The sequence below is a fragment of the Poeciliopsis prolifica genome, unplaced genomic scaffold (genome assembly GCF_027474105.1).
Source record: "Poeciliopsis prolifica strain line A6 unplaced genomic scaffold, Auburn_PproV2 SCAFFOLD025, whole genome shotgun sequence".
NCBI classification, from domain to species: domain Eukaryota; kingdom Metazoa; phylum Chordata; class Actinopteri; order Cyprinodontiformes; family Poeciliidae; genus Poeciliopsis; species Poeciliopsis prolifica.
The window spans coordinates 5967489-5986646 of record NW_026562400.1 but is presented as its reverse complement, the minus strand read 5'-3'; the positions used below and the strand labels follow the sequence as shown (position 1 = coordinate 5986646).

General features: G+C 38.3%; 1 protein-coding gene across 1 annotated transcript; it reads left to right on the top strand.

Moving 5' to 3' along the window:
• The first annotated feature begins 44 nt into the window (after positions 1–44).
• Positions 45–17935, top strand: si:ch211-1i11.3 (mitogen-activated protein kinase kinase kinase 5). The gene is made up of 28 exons (XM_055047289.1): positions 45–598; positions 670–809; positions 1170–1357; positions 2191–2359; positions 2684–2790; positions 2969–3139; positions 3977–4089; positions 4200–4359; positions 4489–4639; positions 5290–5394; positions 5718–5767; positions 6261–6356; positions 7503–7587; positions 7832–7965; positions 8246–8373; positions 10115–10251; positions 10532–10637; positions 10733–10890; positions 11991–12183; positions 12283–12454; positions 12781–12946; positions 13387–13572; positions 13654–13759; positions 14824–15070; positions 15242–15354; positions 16280–16377; positions 16480–16556; positions 17446–17935. Exons 1-28 carry the CDS (start codon positions 256–258, stop codon positions 17540–17542), a joined length of 3996 nt encoding a protein of 1331 aa, XP_054903264.1. The 5' UTR covers positions 45–255; the 3' UTR covers positions 17543–17935.
• Positions 17936–19158: the final 1223 nt, after the last annotated feature.

The window sequence follows — 19158 nt, the reverse complement described above, 5'->3', positions numbered from 1 at the left end:
TAGTAAGTCCACGCAAGTCTTTGCTCATGAGTGGCGGGTTCAGTTTCGGTCTCAGGAGGAGGGGAGGAGGCCGGGCCAGAAGGGCGGATCCTGTGGTGGGAAGCACCAGGAGTGCTTGACGGGATGTGGGACGAGCGAAGGCGGCTGCGGCACACCTGGGAATTTACAGGAACAAGCAACGGTGTCTTCACTTTTCCTCCACAAAACTCCCAAAACCAGAGCATGCACTGACTTTCAGGCACATTCGACTGGAAAATGTACACGACGGAGCGCAGGCGGATGAGCCTGCGTGACGGGAGGAGGAAGGATCCCGTGTGGGTGTCCGCTGGAAGTTTGTGGCAGGACTCTTCGGTGCTGGAGATGACAGCCAGCAGCGGCGGGTCGGGCAAGCAGCTCGTATCCCCGCGGAGTCGCAGCAGAGCGGTGTCCGTGGCTTATATCGTCAGCGAGGACGCGTCTGGGCCGCAGACAGAGGAGAACTTGTCGCTGAAGTGTTTGAAGGAAGCCTGCGCAGACGCGCACGCCTCTTTCAGAACAATTTCATTTGGTAAAATTTCAGTGGGAACCACAGATATCCTGGATAGTTTCTACAATGCAGGCAAGTGCAGGCACGCAGTCTGAGGGGAATATTATCAGTTAAACTCACCCTGCCTGTTGATCTCTCTGCAGATGTTGCAGTCGTGGAGATGAGCGACTCTTTCTGCCAGCCTTCTCTTTTCTACCACCTGGGAGTGAGAGAGAGCTTCAGCATGACCAATAACATTATCCTGTATGGTTACAAGCAGGACAGTGATCTGCAGGCTCTGAAGGTAACACGTGCATGTATGTAATGGTTTGAGATCCGGATAAAACTTTAACTAGAGCATGCAGCCGTGCTGCATTACAAAACTGCTGGCTGGCTGTCAGACAAGACACGTCAAGGAAACATTGTAGAGTTCATGACGATTGGATCTTAATGAATGTAAGCGCAGGACAGTACATGCAGTGTGCTTTGCGAAAACCCTAATGATTATTTACTGGGCCATGATTTGTGGAGGGTCCAAAATCCAATTATGCCCATTATGTATTATGAAACAACTGAACAATTTTTTTTCTAGAACATGTCTGATAGGTGTGTGTGCCACAAGTGCTCCTCACAGTGCTTACTGATGCCTGTTCTGTTTGTTTAGGAACAGTGTGGGAGTTACACCTTCATCCCGTACGTGGTGTCACCTCAGGGCAAAGTGTTCGCCTGTGATGCCGCCATGATGACCTGCATCAAGGAGCTGATGCAGCCCAGTTTGCAGCTGGAGCCCCTTCTCACCCCGCTGGTGGAGAGGCTCGTGCACCTTTTGAACAACGTGCACATTCAGTCCAGGTCATTTAAACGCCACAGTTCTCCAATTCCTTGTTTCATCATGTTCTGGCATGCACTGTCAACCCAAATCATTAATCATTACTAAAGCCACGTATGGTTGAGTGACTGCACTTGGATGTCTTGGTTTGGCTAAATTAAAAACCAAACAAATCAATCTCTGTTTACATAAGGTATTACGTCCAAGATAATGAATTACTAAAGAACTAAAGGTTTCAAAACTGTTTATGAGTAATTAGCTCAACCATTAACCATATACGTCAGTGATTATCAGTGTTTTTTACATATGTTTATCAGTAATTCTTACTTGTGTTTATCAGTAATCATTATTCTGTATGACAACTGAATTTGCACCTTACCATATGTCGCTAAACTGTCACATCAATATACTGACCTGATTTCCCCACTTCATCACATTAAAGTGATCAGCAGGGAACCCATGCAACCAACTGTCAGATGAAACATGAATTAGGCTCGTTGATCCTCTTCTTCTTTGTGTTGGCAAATGATTCAAATGTGCATTACTGATAAATCCCTCCCAAAATTAGTAAAAACATGCAAGTGAGAGAAGTCTCAGCTAAGTGCAAATACTACAGAAAATACTTGTTTTGCATAGTTTACAGTTCACATTTTGTTTAGTAATGATCCCGCCTTTTTTGCAAAGTAATAAAAAGATTAGTAATTAGTAAGTATATGTAGAATACAATTTGGGTGTACAGTGCATGAACTCCCTGTAAAAAACAATTTTCCAAACTTTAAATTCCACCTGTTTTTGTTTATTGAAGGTCGTGAAACAGTGGAATGGTACCTGCTTTCCTTTGTGTCTTTGCCAACAGTGAGTACTTCAGGGAGTCACTGAGGCAAGAGATCCGCTTGGCACGGGAGCGATTCAGTGGAACAGCTCTCAGCGAGGAGCTGAATCGCATCCAGAGTCGCCTGGATAGTGTAGATCTGCTCACGCCGGATATAGTCATGAACTTCTTGTTGTCCTACAGAGATGTCCAGGTGATCACTTTGTGCTTTGTCTAGTTTTAGTATCTGAACAAATTAAAATGGTTTTATTTTGTTCAACCATTTTATTTGATAAAACCATTTTGTAATAATAACAGAGGAAGGTCACCATGTCTTGTGGAAAGACATGGTGACCTAAATATTGAGATTTAACTGATCATAAAACCATTTTTCTTAAATTAGAAAAGAAAGGCTTGTTATGAAACAGTTTACAGGTTCTTAGCACGTAGTGCCCAAATTTTGTCTCAATTTTGCAATTGAGACAAAAAGACACATTTTCTCCTTAATTTTTGTTCCTACTTTGTTACTTTTCTTTAGGATTATGATGCCATGATCAAACTGGTGGAGACTCTGAACAACTTGCCCATGTGTCAGGCAGCAAGGCATCAGAATATCAAGTTTCATTACATCTTTGCTCTGAACAGGTACCCACCTGTTTGTGTACTCTACATAATTAAAGATTTGTAATCACCACCTCTCTGGTTTCAGCTATGTGTTTGGCTGTATTCTTTGCACATGGCTTTTGTTTGTTTTGTTTGCATTCAGCTTTGACTAAGTCAAAGCTGCCAGGCTGCAAATATAATCCCTTTATCCCGTTGTTAGGAGGAATCATCCTGGTGATCGAGCAAAGGCTCTGAAATTAATCTTGCCCATTGTGGAGTCGGGGGACAAAGTGGCATCAGACATCTACTGCCTGTGTGGCCGGATCTACAAAGACATGTTCATGAGCTCGGACTTCACTGACGCATCTAGCAGAGACCAGGCCTGTTATTGGTACATCCAGTTTGTGTGACTTTGGATCTGGCTATATACTGGTGCTTCTCAGAATATTAAAATAAGAATACAAAATTGAACTCGGTTAATATAAAGAATCACTACAAGAGAAAGTAATGTATTTCAAGTGTTTATTTATATAGATTTTGCTAAAAGTAGCTCACAGTTAACAAAAACCCAAAATTCAGTTATTAAGATAATGAGATTATTATATTCAAACTAAAATTTTATATTTTAAGAAAAAAAAGTAATGCTAAGGCCAGCTAAATAACAAAGAGAACTGCTGATTTGACAGTTGTTGAGAAGATTGTTTTTAGCCACCTAAAAAAAACAAAGAAGAGTAGGTCACAAAAGGTCACTGGTAATACTGGATAATGACTGACAGTCAAGAAGGTTCTATTTACAGAGATGAGTGGAAGGAAAACTTGTAGAAAAAAAACAAACCAAAAACAAAAGCACAAACACGTTTTGATAACTAGGGTGTTACTCTTCATACTGCACCACTTAGATACAGCAATTATGTATTGAGTGTCATATTTATTGGTATGATGGGGTTTCTCTAAAAATGCTAGAAAAAAAATATTTTTCTGTAATATTTTACAATTCAAACAAAACAAGTTTGGGGTTTTCATCCATGGATTTTGATGAATCCATCAGAATCAAAACAAAAATAAAACCCTTGAAGTTTCACTCAGTGTGTATCAAATTTGTAATATTTTGAGAATCATGTGTAAGAAATCCATATTAGAAGTAGTTCAATGTTTGAATTATTTAGTGTTTTCCAGTAAAACATGTACTCCCAGTTTGAGTTCATAAAAATATTTCATTCATCCCTAGGTATGGGAAAGCTTTCGAAGCAGAGCCAACCTTCCACTCGGGGCTCAACAATGTGGTCCTTCTGATGGCAGCTGGACATGAATTTGAGACCTCCATTGAGCTGCGCAAAATAGGTGCAAATCTACTCATTCTTAAGATTGTTTTAAGGAATTTCTGAAGTTTTTTTTTTAAATAAAAATATAGTACGATAAATGACCTAAAGTTTCTACATAAAAACATTTAGGTGTTACCATAAGCACGCTGCTCGGCAGAAAGGGCAGTTTGGAGAAGATGACAGAATACTGGGATGTAGGATTCTACCTCGGAGCAAACATCCTCGCTAAAGAGTTCAGGAAAGTCATCGAAGCTTCTGAGAAGCTCTACAGACTCAAGGCTCCTGTTTGGTGGGAATTAAGCAGAAATTCTTGAACTCGTTCTGTTTATTTTTTATTTTTGTTTTGTTTGTTTCTAAAGCAGCGAATATTTCAATTGTAACTCCATGTGGACTAATCATTGTTATGCGTTTCCTTTAGGTATTTGGCATCCATTATGGAGACATACATCCTGTACCGCCAGTTTGCCAAGCCTCCTGAGGTGCGGTCTCCCAAACAGGATACGGTGGACTTCTGGATGGAGCTACTCCTGCAATGCTGTAAACCCACCGTCTCAACAAATCATTGCCCAGTAAGAGAATACAAACACCTCTACACTACACCTAAATAATCAGCAGTGAACACAAGAGAAATGCAGTAAAAATGAAATTCTATAGGGTTAAATATCTTTTCGAAGAGAAAAGTGTGTAAGCTACTTGTAAGTGTTTTTTGTGCTACTGTCAGTAAAAACTTATACTGTTAGCATATTAGCTAATGAAAATCTCATCCACCTCAATAAAAAAAAATCCCTTTATGTCTGAAGCATGAAATTCAAATTTCTTAAAGCACATATGTGTGATTGATTGATAAGTAAAAGGTATGAAAGTAGGAAGGTTTTGTTGTCAAAACTGAATTTGAAGAGTTTAGCCTGGCAGGAGATTGAATCATGCTATAGTTTTAGGTGGAAAACCAAAACCCTTATCAATTTTAAACTGGAATCTTATAAGAAAAGGGCAAAAAATATTAAGAAGTTGAATTATTTATTATTAGCCCATCTAAAGTTTCAATGACCTCACTTGGTGAAAGTAAAGGAAAAGCAAAAAACCTCTAGAGAGAACAAGATGTTGAATGATTTGAATGATTGTCTCATTGAAATCTACATGATTTAAAAACTTTGTTTACAAAAGTGTAGTTAAGTAGCAAAGTTCTCAGTCCTTGACTGAATTTGAATTTGTGCTCCAGGTGCTCATTCTGGAGCCTAGTAAAGTCTTCCAGCCATCTATTGTGAGTGTGAGCAAAGAGGACGAGAGTCGCACTGTTCAACTGAAACACGTCACACCTTTGAAGGTTGGAGCTTCTCCATATGTCCTTTTGTTTGTTCATACGTCAGAATACTATATAGGTTATGCAGTGCTGCTTTTATTACTAAAGTTATTTAGCTGATTAATGTTGGTGTGAATGTTGACATTAGTGCAGTGTATGGGTGTGTGCCTATAGAGCAAATAGATGAGAGAAAATATGACTTTTCTCATGCCACATATTCCACACAGATCTCTTTTTCTTCCATTTTTGCCTTCATGCAATTCAAAACTGATTTGCAACATGTTGCATCAGCCAACCAGCTTATTTTTTTCTCCCAATATTTTCCCTTTTTATAATTGATCCTGCAGAAAGGCTTACACCAGTGGACTTTTCCAGCAACTAAAATCCGAGGAGTGAGGTAAGGAGGAGCGCTGTGCCTCTTAGTTGGATGTGTTGTTGTCAGGGGAACCCATAACATGGAGGTTGTCTGGGGAAACTTTGACTCGCCGTCATATTTCTGTTCCATCAACATGGTTTCAGGCTTTCTTATTTATTTGTTGATTTTCCCCTGTGGCTACTGATCGGTGTCACAGTGCTCTCCAGCGTTATCCTATGCGCTAATTTAGGCCATTTTGAGCTAACACAGCAGTGAGCCGCCGAGCTGGTAATGATTTCATTAGGTTTCAGTGTGATGTGGAGTGATTTCAACTGGAGTTGAACATGACAATACCCAGCCTTCTCCTTTTGCTTGAAACAACAAAATATTAACTTTACCCATTGTCCAAACAGGGATTAGATAGTATCCCAAATGCAGATTATATTAGTGTGTCATAACCTATGCAAAGAATCTTTTTTTATTTATTTGAATTTTACAAGTAAAGAACATATGTTTGTATCTATTTTCCCTAAAGTGCATCAAAGATTGATGAGCGTAGCTGCTTCCTGTATGTGCACTACAACTCTGATGACTTCCAACTTTGTTTTCCATCAGAGATCCACTGCAAAGGGTGAGTAGTTTGTTTTATTTGAGCTAAACAATGACTTGCTTACTGCCAAACTGACTTAACAGGCTGCGCAAATGAACAGAGTCACCGACACAAAACGTTGTAAGGAGATGTCTTGTGTCGCTGAGTTCAGGCAGTGGCCTGAGGAGGCGATTCTGATGAAATCAGTTTGGGTGACTCATGTTTCCTTTGTGCCTCCTTAAAAACACTGATCCTTTCAGTCCTGCTTCAGATGCGTAAGCTCCCGATGAATGTAGGAGCACACATTTTGTTTTAGTTAGAGATAAAAATATTTGTGTCTTCTCAAGAGGCCTTAATACAAAGACGTGTTTGCTAATGCTCATGTTACTTGAGAAGGCTTTGAGTTGAACTGCTTCCAGAAAACTTTGATTGAAACTGATTCTTTTTCTATTGTTATTTTTGGATGAGGAAGGTCTTAAATGCTTTGGGATTTAGTTTTATATGGATTAACTTTTTTTTTTATTTATAAAAATGCTACTAAATTGCAAAATGGTGATTTGGTGTTTTTTATTTAAAAACTTGTTTTGTATGCATATTATTGTAACAATGATTAAATAGAAGCCAAAGCCTGAAACTTCCCTTTATATTAGTAAGCACTCCTTCCTAGAAGTGTAAAGTAGACAGCAGGAAGTCAACTGCTCTCGGCTAGAAGTTGAAGCTTGTTAAAAAAGACAGGATCTTCAACATTAGCATGTCCAATAGAATATTGCTGCTTTTATAATACAGCGTGAGGAAATGCTAGCATAATGTTGATTTCAAGCTGTTTTGACAGATCTCTCAAATAAAATCTAAAACCTCAACAAGAACAAATATTTGAAGGTGCTTTATGGATATTTATTTCCATTTGTTTATTCATCTCCATAGTTTTTTTAGTAATGCACTTGGACTCCTTGGCCTTTCTCACTAGTTGTTGTCCAGCTAACAAACTGTAATGTATTTTATTGGATTTATATATGATAAACCGATGCAAAGTATTACATGTCTACAAAGTGGAAGAAAAAATTAGCACGGTGTTTAAAAGAGTCTTTAAAAGTGAAAGTGTTTATTCACTCAAAGAAACTGAAATATAAAAAAAAATAAGAGCTATTTTATTAAGATGTCTTTATCTGTTTAATGTTCTCACACTAGTTTCTGCGAGTTGGTGAACTCTTTGCTTCACCAGGCTGAAAACCCCACCCAGGACCCCCAACTTCTAACACAGGGGATACTTGAGGTTAGTCACCGTCTGCACTTCTTTCCTCTGACGCAATGTTCTCTCTATTTTAGGCCTTTCCTGGCAGTGAAACAAGAAAAACAGCAGCAGTTTCCCAAAAAAAACTTACAGTGTGACTTTTCCCAAACATGTTGTGCTTGTGTGCTACAGTTAAAACAAAGATTCTAGTTAAAAACTCTCTTTTTCATTCCATACCTGTGAAATTCCTCACAGTCCTGCTTCTTTTCGGTTCTGTATGTTTCAGTTTATCTATGAGACCGATGACAATGGCAACAGAGTGGTTCTTGGGAAGGGGACGTATGGTGTGGTGTACGCCGGTAGAGACCTCAGCAACCAAGTCCGCATTGCCATTAAAGAGATTCCTGAAAAGGACAGCACGTAGGAGATCTATTTTCTTCTTTATTCACTTGATACATTTAGCATTTTTTTCCGTCAGCTTGTTTTGCTGACACAAAGTGACAATATTTTCAAATGTGTAAGACATTATAATGTTTATTCTGATGCAAATATGAGACAAATAAGTTGAAGTGAATCAAAAACCTTTTAGGACAAAGTTTGATAGAAATTTTGTGCACCTAATCCCTCTAAATGAATATGCTTCCCGACTCCGTGACTAAAACCAATATGTAACATGTGTTGATGCATTTGTGTCACTCAGGTACTCACAGCCGCTCCATGAGGAAATAGCTCTACATAAAAGGCTCAAACACAGGAATATTGTCCAGTATCTCGGCTCCATCAGTCAGGACGGTTTCATCAAAATCTTCATGGAAGAAGTCCCAGGAGGTACAAATTCACAGAAAAAACTTATGATACTCACAAAGCAGCCTCTACACTTATCAGGTCTGGTTAAAATTTGTATAAACTCTTATAATAATAAATTAATCTGATGTTGTGTCAGTGTAATTTATTGAGGGCATCCTTGAAAATAAACCTGGATATGTTAATAAATAAGCCGAATAAATCCTTAATTGGTACCCCTGCTGTCAATGCTGTCACTACAATCTATGTCTCGGAACAGTCTTTTTTTTTTTTTGTATTATTATATTTGACAAAATGAACCAAACAGAGGGAGGAATCTTTGACCAATCCCAATGTCTCCAGCCATTGATCATCTTTTTTGCTCTCTTTCCTTCCGCTCACCCTACAGAAAACCTAAATACTACAGAAAGCTTGTAGGATTTAGTTGTAGGGACAGGGATGGTCATGAAAAAGGTAGATTTTAGTATCTGGTTTACCCTTTTTTTTCATATGGTAATTTTTTAGATCATTATCCCTCTGAAAGACCTTGTATTTGATATTAAATACTAGATTCCAATGTTACTGGAAGAGAAACAAACCCACAGCATCGCAGATCCTCCACCAAAGCCAACACTGAGTATGAGAGACTTTCTCACACTTTCATCCTTGGTTTGATGCCAAACCTACCTGTGGTGTTTGTTGTGGAAACATTCAACTTTAGTCTTATCTGAACAAAACAAACCTGCCAGCTAAAGGTCTAGCTGAGTTAACAAACTCTACATGTTTGTGTTGGCTTCCTGGAATGTGTCCCAAACAACACTGGTTGGAATGTGGATAATAATAAATGTTTTTTATAGACATTTTGCTGCAGTTTGCAACTTTGAGCTGGAGATGTTTTTTGTACCTTCATCCTTCTCATTGTGCAATATGTTAAAACAAATATGGGTCCTTGTTACTTAAAGTTCCACCTGCTTCAGGATATTTATTTATTGCTATATATGATATGAGCAAATTTGTGAAGCCTCATTTATAGTGTTCAACACTCAACTCACACAATTGACACTGATATTAGACACCCTGCGGGCTGCATGGTGGAATAGTGGTTGACACTGTTGTTTTAAAGCAACAGGATTTCTGCATGGAGTTTGCATGTTCTCTCCATGCATGGGTGCATTCTCTCTGGAAAAGTTTTCTCCCACAGTTTTAAAAACATAATTGCTGGATTAATAGGTCCTAGTCCTGTGTTGCTTTGTAATGATGTGACGACTTGTTCAGCGTGTACCCCACCCCTCAGTTGGGTTTCGAAATTGTTTCAGCTTGAGATTATGCTATTAGAATAAGAAGAGTATGGAGCACTCTGTGCCAGACAGTAATATTTAGTCATTGTGGGAAACCATTTACTCTGGAGGAGCAGAAACTTGCTGCTTAGAAATTTCAAGAACAAGCAGAGCAAAGTGCTTGTTCCAACTCTAGCTCTTTTCTTTCTTTGACGTGTTGTGTTTTGATGGATTGGTGCCTGTCAAGGATATAATGTGTTCAAAAGAAGAAATGCACGTGATGAATCAACGTTCAGAGAAAACCTGTTTTAAAGCTATTAGTTGTTCTAAAAATATCCTTCAAGAGGACAACATTTTCAAACAATGACATAACTAAAGACTGAAAGTAAACATCAGACCTGTCTGATTGGACACACAAACAGTTCAAATGTTTAAATTTGTGAGTTTTCAATGGAAGATTTATCCTCTAAAGCAAATAATGAAGGTTTTTATGTTTTGCACTTTTTCAGGAAGTTTATCTTCTCTCTTGCGCTCCAAGTGGGGTCCTCTGAAGGACAATGAAGCTACGATCATTTTCTACACCAAACAGATCTTGGAGGGACTCAAGTACCTTCATGACAACGAGATTGTCCACAGAGACATTAAGGTGAAAAGTTGTTTCCTTTGACTTTAAAATAAAATAATAAATTTAATTTTTTATATTTGTGACTCCAGCTGCTAATGGTTACAAAAAAAAAAAAGCAGCCAAGTATTGTACACTTTCTTTGTTTAATTGATCATTACAAAATCCCACCTAGCCAGACTGGTAAAACTGGTGCAAAATGTAACTATTTCCTCTGGGTTGTAAAACACTGGCAGTTTAATCTAAGACCACTGGATTATTTCAAATTTGCTTTTCCTGATAAGTTATTTCCCCTGTGCTGCAGGGCGACAACGTGCTCATCAACACCTACAGCGGCGTGTTGAAGATCTCTGATTTTGGGACCTCCAAGCGATTAGCAGGGATCAACCCCTGCACTGAAACTTTTACAGGCAAGAATCATGGGATTTGTAGGTTTTCTAGGAACTAGTTAAAGTAGAGAGGTTTAATCACTGGCCTCTTGTTTTTGTTTTTTGTTATTTTAAAGGAACACTTCAGTACATGGCTCCAGAGATTATAGACCAAGGGCCTCGAGGTTATGGGAAGCCTGCTGATATTTGGTCCCTAGGGTGTACTATCATAGAAATGGCAACAGGCAAACCTCCTTTTCATGAGCTGGGAAGTCCTCAGGCAGCCATGTTTAAGGTAAATAACAAACACATGTTTTCGTTGCCGTTTAGCGGTGATAGCGGTGCAGACATTATACACAATATTGAATATTTTCATATTCATTCATTTGTGAATTGGATAAATTAGCTGCTGTCTCACTCTCCTTACTGTATGCTCAACAATGTGATGCTGTTTCACTTGTCCCAGGGAAGGTGCTTTTCCACTTATGTTTTCAAAACACACTTCCTGCTACAACTCACTTACCCTGTAACTTTCAGGTGGAACTTTTCCTTTAGTAAGACTACAGCTAGTTTTCAGCGCCCTCTAGTCATCAGGGTTTTTAAATGAAAACTACACCAGCCAGTCTTAGCTCTTAGCAGGTATGCTGTTTTTTGTGACTTCCAATTATGGTGCAGCATTTCAGTTTTTTGTTTGTTTATTTGTTTCATCTTTATATACCACTTGTTTTTATGTATTGATGTTTTAATTTTTCACTTTTTAGCTTTTAGCTTTTTAGACAATTTCCTTTAGGTTAGAAATGTCTAAATTTATATTATGCCAGCAGACGCACACTAAGTCCAAGTGACGTCAAAGGTTTAAAAAAACGTTTCAATTGGGATAACCGATGAATACTTTTCTTTACTTTTCTTTTATTCTCCATTTTTAAAAAAAAAATTAATTATTTTGAAGCAGTATTCTCATCCTCGATGTCACGGTTTTATCAGCCATAGGCAGAAAAACATCCCAATGAACAGAAATGACCGTGAGTAATTAACCAATATAGTTTGCTTCACATAGTGAACTGCATATTGAACAATAATATCTAACTTATAGAATATTTTGGTACTATCTATTTGCCTGAGGGTTGGATTGTCATCATATTTCAGACTAAATATCAAAGAAAAATATCTTTCAAGGATCTTCTGTCACATGTGCTTGCATTTTGTTTTTTACAGAAATCAGATCAGAATCTGATTTGAGGGATCGTATCAATATGTTGCATTTTAACATGTTAATCTTGAATTTAAATCAAAATAGATCTCTAAAATAAATAATTTTACATCTTCTGAATTTATATCATCTATCCAATTTTAATGTTTTATAAAAATGATTAACTCTGTGACTATCCCATTAAGGTGGGCATGTTTAAAATCCACCCGGCGGTTCCAGAGAACATGTCAAGTGAGGCCAAGGACTTCATCATGAGCTGCTTCGTGCCAGACCCGGATAACAGAGCCACGGCCACAGAGCTGCTGAATGACTGTTTCCTCAAGTCGTCCTCTAGGAAGAGAATTAAACCCCCAAAGGACTCAGACGTGAAAGATTCAAGTAATTCTATTAAGGCTTTATCTGAACCTCACACATTTGTCTTATTTAGGTATGAAAAACAGTTAATTCCCTTAAATGTAACCTTTCTCGGTTTTGCAGCTGATTATTATCGCAGTTTATCAATGCCAGTCTCCATCCTGGTGGAGGACACTGATTCGGACTCGGTTGGCTCGGTTGACCTGGCGTCTTCCCTGGACATGAGGAAGTACTGGTCCCCCCTCAGAGTGACAGAAATCTCAGAGAGTCCGCCCTGCACCAGCGGCTTCCTGTCGTGAGTGAAATTTTGCTGAGCTGATAAAACCAAGTAGTAACCTCAGAGTGGCTCCATCAGTATCGAGCCACTATGAGGTTTTAATTTTAAGTTCAGGCCAAGCTACTTTCTTTTTAACAGAAAAAAAAAAACAGAAATCTTTTTTCTTAAATCCTACAACTGTGTCACAACTGTGTATAACTTTGGAAATAACTACAAACCCCACTTTTTTTTTTCATTTCTCCAAATGTCAACATCGACTTTATTTCCACATCCTGTGATTTTTTTATGATCTTCCAGTGATGTAGTTTTATCTAGCTGACTCATGTCCTTGTTCTGCTATACAGAACACCGTATGACTCTTCGTCAGACATGACCAGTCCAGCCTCAGTGGAAGAGAACGTCGGCCTCTTTATGCTGCGAAAGGACAGTGAGAGGAGAGCGACACTCCACAGAGTCCTCACCGACTACATCAGTTGTGTTGTCACCTATTTACAAGAGTCAATACTGCAGGTGTGTGGAGCAAAATTCAGACAGAAGATTAAAATGTTTACAGATGAAGTTGTTATTAAATGTATGCACATTGACTTTTATTGTGATGTTTATCCTATGCAATGTTTGTTATAATTGTGATGTGGTCAGCCTCTCTATTTTCCATTGTCCAGGTTTTGTAATGTCATTGTGGTTTTCTTCACTTGTTAATAACTGATTTATCAAGTGCCATGGTATATACACAATGTTGTGGTTTTTATGCCCTTCTTTTGGTAAATTAAATCAGTTACATTTCTTTCTGTGAGCTTCTGCTTCAGCAAAACATTGCAAATTAGCTAGTGTCAGAAAAATCTTAGTAAGGCAGTTGAGTTTTCTTATTTGTTCATATTTTAGAATTATTGGGACTAAAGAGTATAAATACTTTCCCCTTTTGCTCCAATGTTTCCCTTCTCCTTTAAAAGTTGGATGAGGGATCATCACTTAGTGAAGACCACATTATCACACTTATCGCCTGCCTCCGTGAAAACATCCGCTCCCCAGACAGAAAGCAGCTCGCCACCGGCCTTCTGGAACTTCGCTCAACTCTGTTAGCAGCAGCAATACCTCTGAACAGCCTGCAGACGGTGCTCTTTAACTTTCAGGATGCAGTAAGTCACTTTTTCTGCTTGTATATGCAACATAAAAGGTAACTTCACAAACTCATACTTCACCATTTGCTGTGGGTGTAGGTGAAAAAAGTGTTGAAGCAACAACAGGTGAAACCCCACTGGATGTTTGCTCTGGACAATCTGCTGAGACAAGCTGTGCAGGATGCCATCACTGTCCTGCTCCCAGGTAGAGGACTATTTCACACTTAATTTCCTTATCTGTGTTTATACAACTGCTACTGCATACACATTTATTCGCAGCTCTGGTGATGATGTTCTTCATCTTTAAAATGACTTGAACTCTTGTCATGCTGAACACTCAAAACGCTTCGAGACTACAAGTCTCATTTTTCCATCTCCACTCACTGTTCACACTCCTGTACATCAATATGCAGGTCAGTTGGCCACCTCGGGGTAATTAGCTCATCATTATGTGATGGGAGGGAGTAAATATCGAACTCACCCCTTTCCATTTGTAAAATGAATTCTCCTGCCTCATAGCCAAAGACACCTAACCGGCAACATGTAGAAAAATTTTACCGCTGTACATTTATTCAGCTGGGTTAAAAAGTTAATGTTAAAAAATAATGCTATAGTTATTTAAATTATTCAGATCTGTATATAAAATAAATGTAACAGGAGCATTTTTTTTTTACCTCAATCTAGGAAATTATAATCAAAAAGCTGTAGCTCTGTTTTTCCCTTGGGTGCAAATGTGATGTGAATGAAGATGATTTTATGCTCTAAAATGCAAAAGACAGAAGAAAAGACATGGAATCTGAGTTGACTTCCATCACTGTCTGTTTTGTGAGTTTCGGGTACTGTCCAAAATACATTTTTATGTGTTTGTAGCAGAAATAATAGAAATGAAGAGATTTGATAACTGGTGGACTTCCAACATAATTCAAGTAACCCCTTCTTTTAGCTACACATGGAGGAAGATATTAAGGAAGTCTCACCAAATATCCTACAGAAAGAGCTTAGGGATCTTAATCAGTCTGCTGGTTGTGAAATGTTATGGAAGAGATTTTATTTTATTTTTTTAAATTAGGATTGCTGTGATTATGCTTTCTACTAGACAAATTTAGCAGTGCTATGATGCTCAGATCATGTCCTATTGGTTTACTGGGTATCAGTTTATGTGTCACAAACATCCTCTGCACGCAGTGATGCACATTAAGGAGCATTTAATGCTTTCACCTGATGTATTTCCTTTCATGTGCGTTCACTTTTGATCTCCTCGCCTCTTAGAGCTGAAACTCCATCTGCAGTTGTCGTTTGAGACAGAGGACAGCATCCCCGAGGAGCAGTCTGTTGACCCAGACACTCCTGTAGTTCTTGGCCCTTACCAGCCGATGGCGCCAATAGACAATCAGCAGGCAGAAACCGGGAATGAGAATGTAACAGCAGCCAGGCTCGGCCCCCCAGATGAGATCTCATTCGACAGGAACTGTACACTCAGCGAGAAACTGAAAGACATGAAAGTAGAGACCAGGAGGTATCCTTAAGCTCTCTCCACTTTTATTATCGAAACAAATATAATAAGAGAGAATTGTAATACAGTAGAGCAACAGTGAAAAACCCTTCCAGGTTTTCCAATTTGGCAGAGGGGAACATGAAAAAACGTTGCATGTTTTTAGTGCTGATGGCTTTTTGTGTCATGTGTCAGACTGCTGAATGAGCTGAGTGAGAAGGAGAGAGAGTACCAGGAGCTGCTGAGGGGCTCGGTCCTGAAGAAACAGGAGCAGATAGATGAGCTGAGGAAAGCGTTCATCATCGAAGGTAAAACTTGCTATAACTACAGAGACCAATGCATTCAAATTGATACTTGTAATGTAACCCTTGTAAGTAGAAGATGAATTTATTATAAAGCTGTTTTGCAAGTTGAAATCGAATTAGCTTTAAAATATCAACCCCTGGAGGAGCTTTGGACTAGTTTTTTAAGTGGGTAACTGCCTTACCCATTTGAGTTTCTCTGTCACACACAAACAAAAGTTAACTGATAGTAAGCATGTCATGATAACACATTTTGTCCAGAAATTATTACAGAAAGCAATATTGAGACCACTGTTGACTAATGGCATTAAAAAACATAATAATGCAAGTCTATTAACTCATTTCTAAAGAATATTTATCACAGGATCTGGAAAACATTTTAAATATCAAAAAAAGTAAGCAAACAAACAATAAATAAAATGGATTATGAAGCCTCTGTAAACACACATTCAGTGAGGCCCTTCAAAATGTATTTACTCATTAGGTTCAGAAAGGAAAAAAAGGCAAAAGGGCCAGTTGGGACTTTTTTTTGAAAAAAGAAAAGAGTAAAACTCGATACTCTGTACTGGATGTCAAATGTTTACAGCCTTTTTTAAAATTTATTTATTTATTTTGTGAATACTGTCTTTTCAATGACATCAGAGGGCAAGCCCCTTTGGTCATCATGAGTGTTGCTTCACTGCTGCAGTCTCTACCACGCCTTTGTTTCAGGCATGTGGCTGCCTGGACTGGTTTCCCTCTGAGGCGTGGGCCGCAGATCAGCAGCTTATATGCCCAAACGTGTTTTGGAAGTTTGACAAATGATTATACAGTCTCGTTGCAGAGGCTAAAATGTTATATTTAGGTGGAAGATTACACCTTAATACTCCATGAATCTAGTCTGTGACAGTTGTATTGATAATCTAACCGTGGTGCAATCTCTACCATACAGGAAGCGATTTGAATTCAACTGAACGCTCTAATGCAGAGACTAAAAGTTTGGTTTGCTGGCTCCAATCTGTCCCTGTGGATCAAGACACCATCAATAAAGTAAATCAAGTCAGGGTTTTACTTTTGGGGTGTAGTCCTAAGGCATGTCAGGATTACTCATCTGCTCTCCGTTAATCTCATCTATCTGCTCTCGTGTTTTAGCTGCTTGCTCATGAGTTCACCTTGGACTGTCTCCTTCACATGGCCTCCAGAGATGACTTGGTGTACTGTGGATTAAGGTAAACGGTCTCTGCACATCATCCTCACACAATCTGTCCAGGCAGAAACAGGCACACATCATGCATTATTCACAATAACAGTTTTTGTATAATAGATGCCCTGGGCGAGCGCATACTTCTGGTGCCCACAAACAAACACACAACCACACACGCACGACTAAGCATGTTCTGGATTTTTTTTTTTTTTTGTCTGACTTCTCCATATCATTAGGAACTAAAACCTACTGAACTCATAATCATTGGAAAAATTGGTAGAAACAAATGGACAGGCATATTGGTTATTTGCTTAAATTAGGATTTCAATATATTTTTTTAGAAAATTGTAAACATGTTTTTTGTTAGACAGGTTCATTATGATAATTTTTCAAAATTTGACCAATGCATGCTTTACTATTCTCATGCTTGCCTCAGTGTAAGGTGTTCTTAATGCTAACAAGTTTTTCTTCTTTGTGTTTTCAGGGACAGAAAACTAAAGATGTGTTTTGAAAATAATCCTTGTTCAGTGTAGATTGAGACAGTCTGGCCGGTCAAAATAAGTAAAACCTAGAGCCAGAGATGATCAAATGCAATTTAGTCTCCTTAAAACATTAAACTTTATTTATTGACCTTTATTTAACTAAGAAAAAGCCCATTGAAAATAAGGATGACCTGGTATTTAAGCCAGTGTCATCATCCATGATGCTGGTATAGTTGCATTATTTAACAGCAATTGCATTATGTCCACAAAATGTAATTTTAAAAAATTTGTTTTTTGTTGTTGTTTTGTTTTGTTCTTTTGTGCTGGTACCCTCTCTAGGCTGTGCTGCCCTGCTCAGCCATAGTGTCATACCATAAGTGAATATTTAGTTTGTCTGGATCTGTTCTAATTTGTCCTACGTTGCTGTTTCAGGGGTGCAATGTTGTGTCGACTCTGGAAGGCCATCAAGTGTCGAAGGAAGACTCCTCTGAACATGAGCATCAAGGACAGTGAGGACACTTTGCTTTAATTGCTGCTGATGTTAAGCATCAAAGGACAGTTTTCCTGACAGGCTGGGCCTGTGTGACCAGGAGTTACAAGCTGCTGATGTAAACAGATTTCAGTTACTGTGAATTTATCTTGTAAATACACTGATAATGTGTCTTTGTGCTTGTCTGTAGAATCTAATGTTCTTTTATGTTTTATACATTCTCTCAGGGCTTTGGTGTATGGAATTTATTTTGAAGAAAATGCAGCCTAGAGGAGCATTAATGTGTAGGGAAACAGTCAAACTTATTTTTTAACTTTTTCAGACATATTTTACTGTTTTACGGAAACTAGTTAAGTTATTAACACTTTCAGGACAAACACTCTTTATTTGTATTGAACAGGATATAAAAATAAAATTGGAAAATAAACAGGAGCATCTCTTACTGTTTTCTCTGCATGCAGATGTTGATTGGTTGTTTTCTGTGAGTGATGTTGGATGGAAGAACTGAAACGGTGAACAGTCATGGCATTCCACGTGTGTGTCCTCATCTGTTTTCTAATGTTGACATCTCCTTAGAAACAGCCACATGAACTTTGTGTTACAGTTGAAACCAATGTGTAGTCATATGCATGTTATTTCCTGTGTGCAGTAGGTCTTTCTGTTTCAACATCACTGGTAAATGCATACATTGTACAACAATACAGACGTTTATAGGTTTTATATATTTGTCATTAATAACTCTGTGTAGAATATAATCAGAACATTTGGTGTTTTAGGGCTCTTAAAACTGTAAAAAGACATTTTGTGCAATAAGGATGTTTTGTTCCCCAGTCTATCTTCACTGACAAGTGACCTCAGACACCTTAAACTGATAAGCTAATGTTTGGCCACATGTATGTAGGCTCCAGTCTTTGTCCATAGGGAGATGACTTCATTGAGGATGTGGGTTTGGGGTTCGCTTGTGTGAACAATGTCCTACACTGGCATCCAAAACCTTGGAATGTTTTTATGAAAGTATAGTTTCTGCATCATTGGGAGAACAGAGCAACATATTTACAAAACCTCTTGGATGCAAAAGACCAGTTTGAGAATTTTAGTAGTTGATGGCTGCTGGAAACCTTTGTATAACCAAAAGGTTTTTCTCTCCAAAACTGAAGAATAAATAAAACAAAGCATCTGATTTATTACATGATGCTTCCTTGTATTTCAAAAAAGAGCTTTGGTGACTGCCATCTATGTACTATGTTCCTTTTCTAGAAACAGACACAATGTAATTTTATTTTTACATAAATATAATGGAATGGCTGATTCAACCATGGGGAAGACTTCAGACTTTGCATTCCTCCAACAGACAATCTTTCACGCCCTCTGCATGGAGGGCAAACCACAAAAGGCTATTGCTGAATGTTCACAATGTGCTGCATCCAAGATGATTAATGAAAAAATGAGTGGAATAAAATGTGTTGTAGAAAAAAAGGACATTCTGAAGCAAAGTTGAGGGAGGTTAACATAACTTAGATCACAAAAGAAAAAAAATTATAATGTTGCTTCTCCAAAACACTAAGAACAAAAAAACTATATATAACAAGAAACTATAACATCTGACATGTCATAGATTAGTATAGATGGCTAGACAAACGCATGGATATATTGCA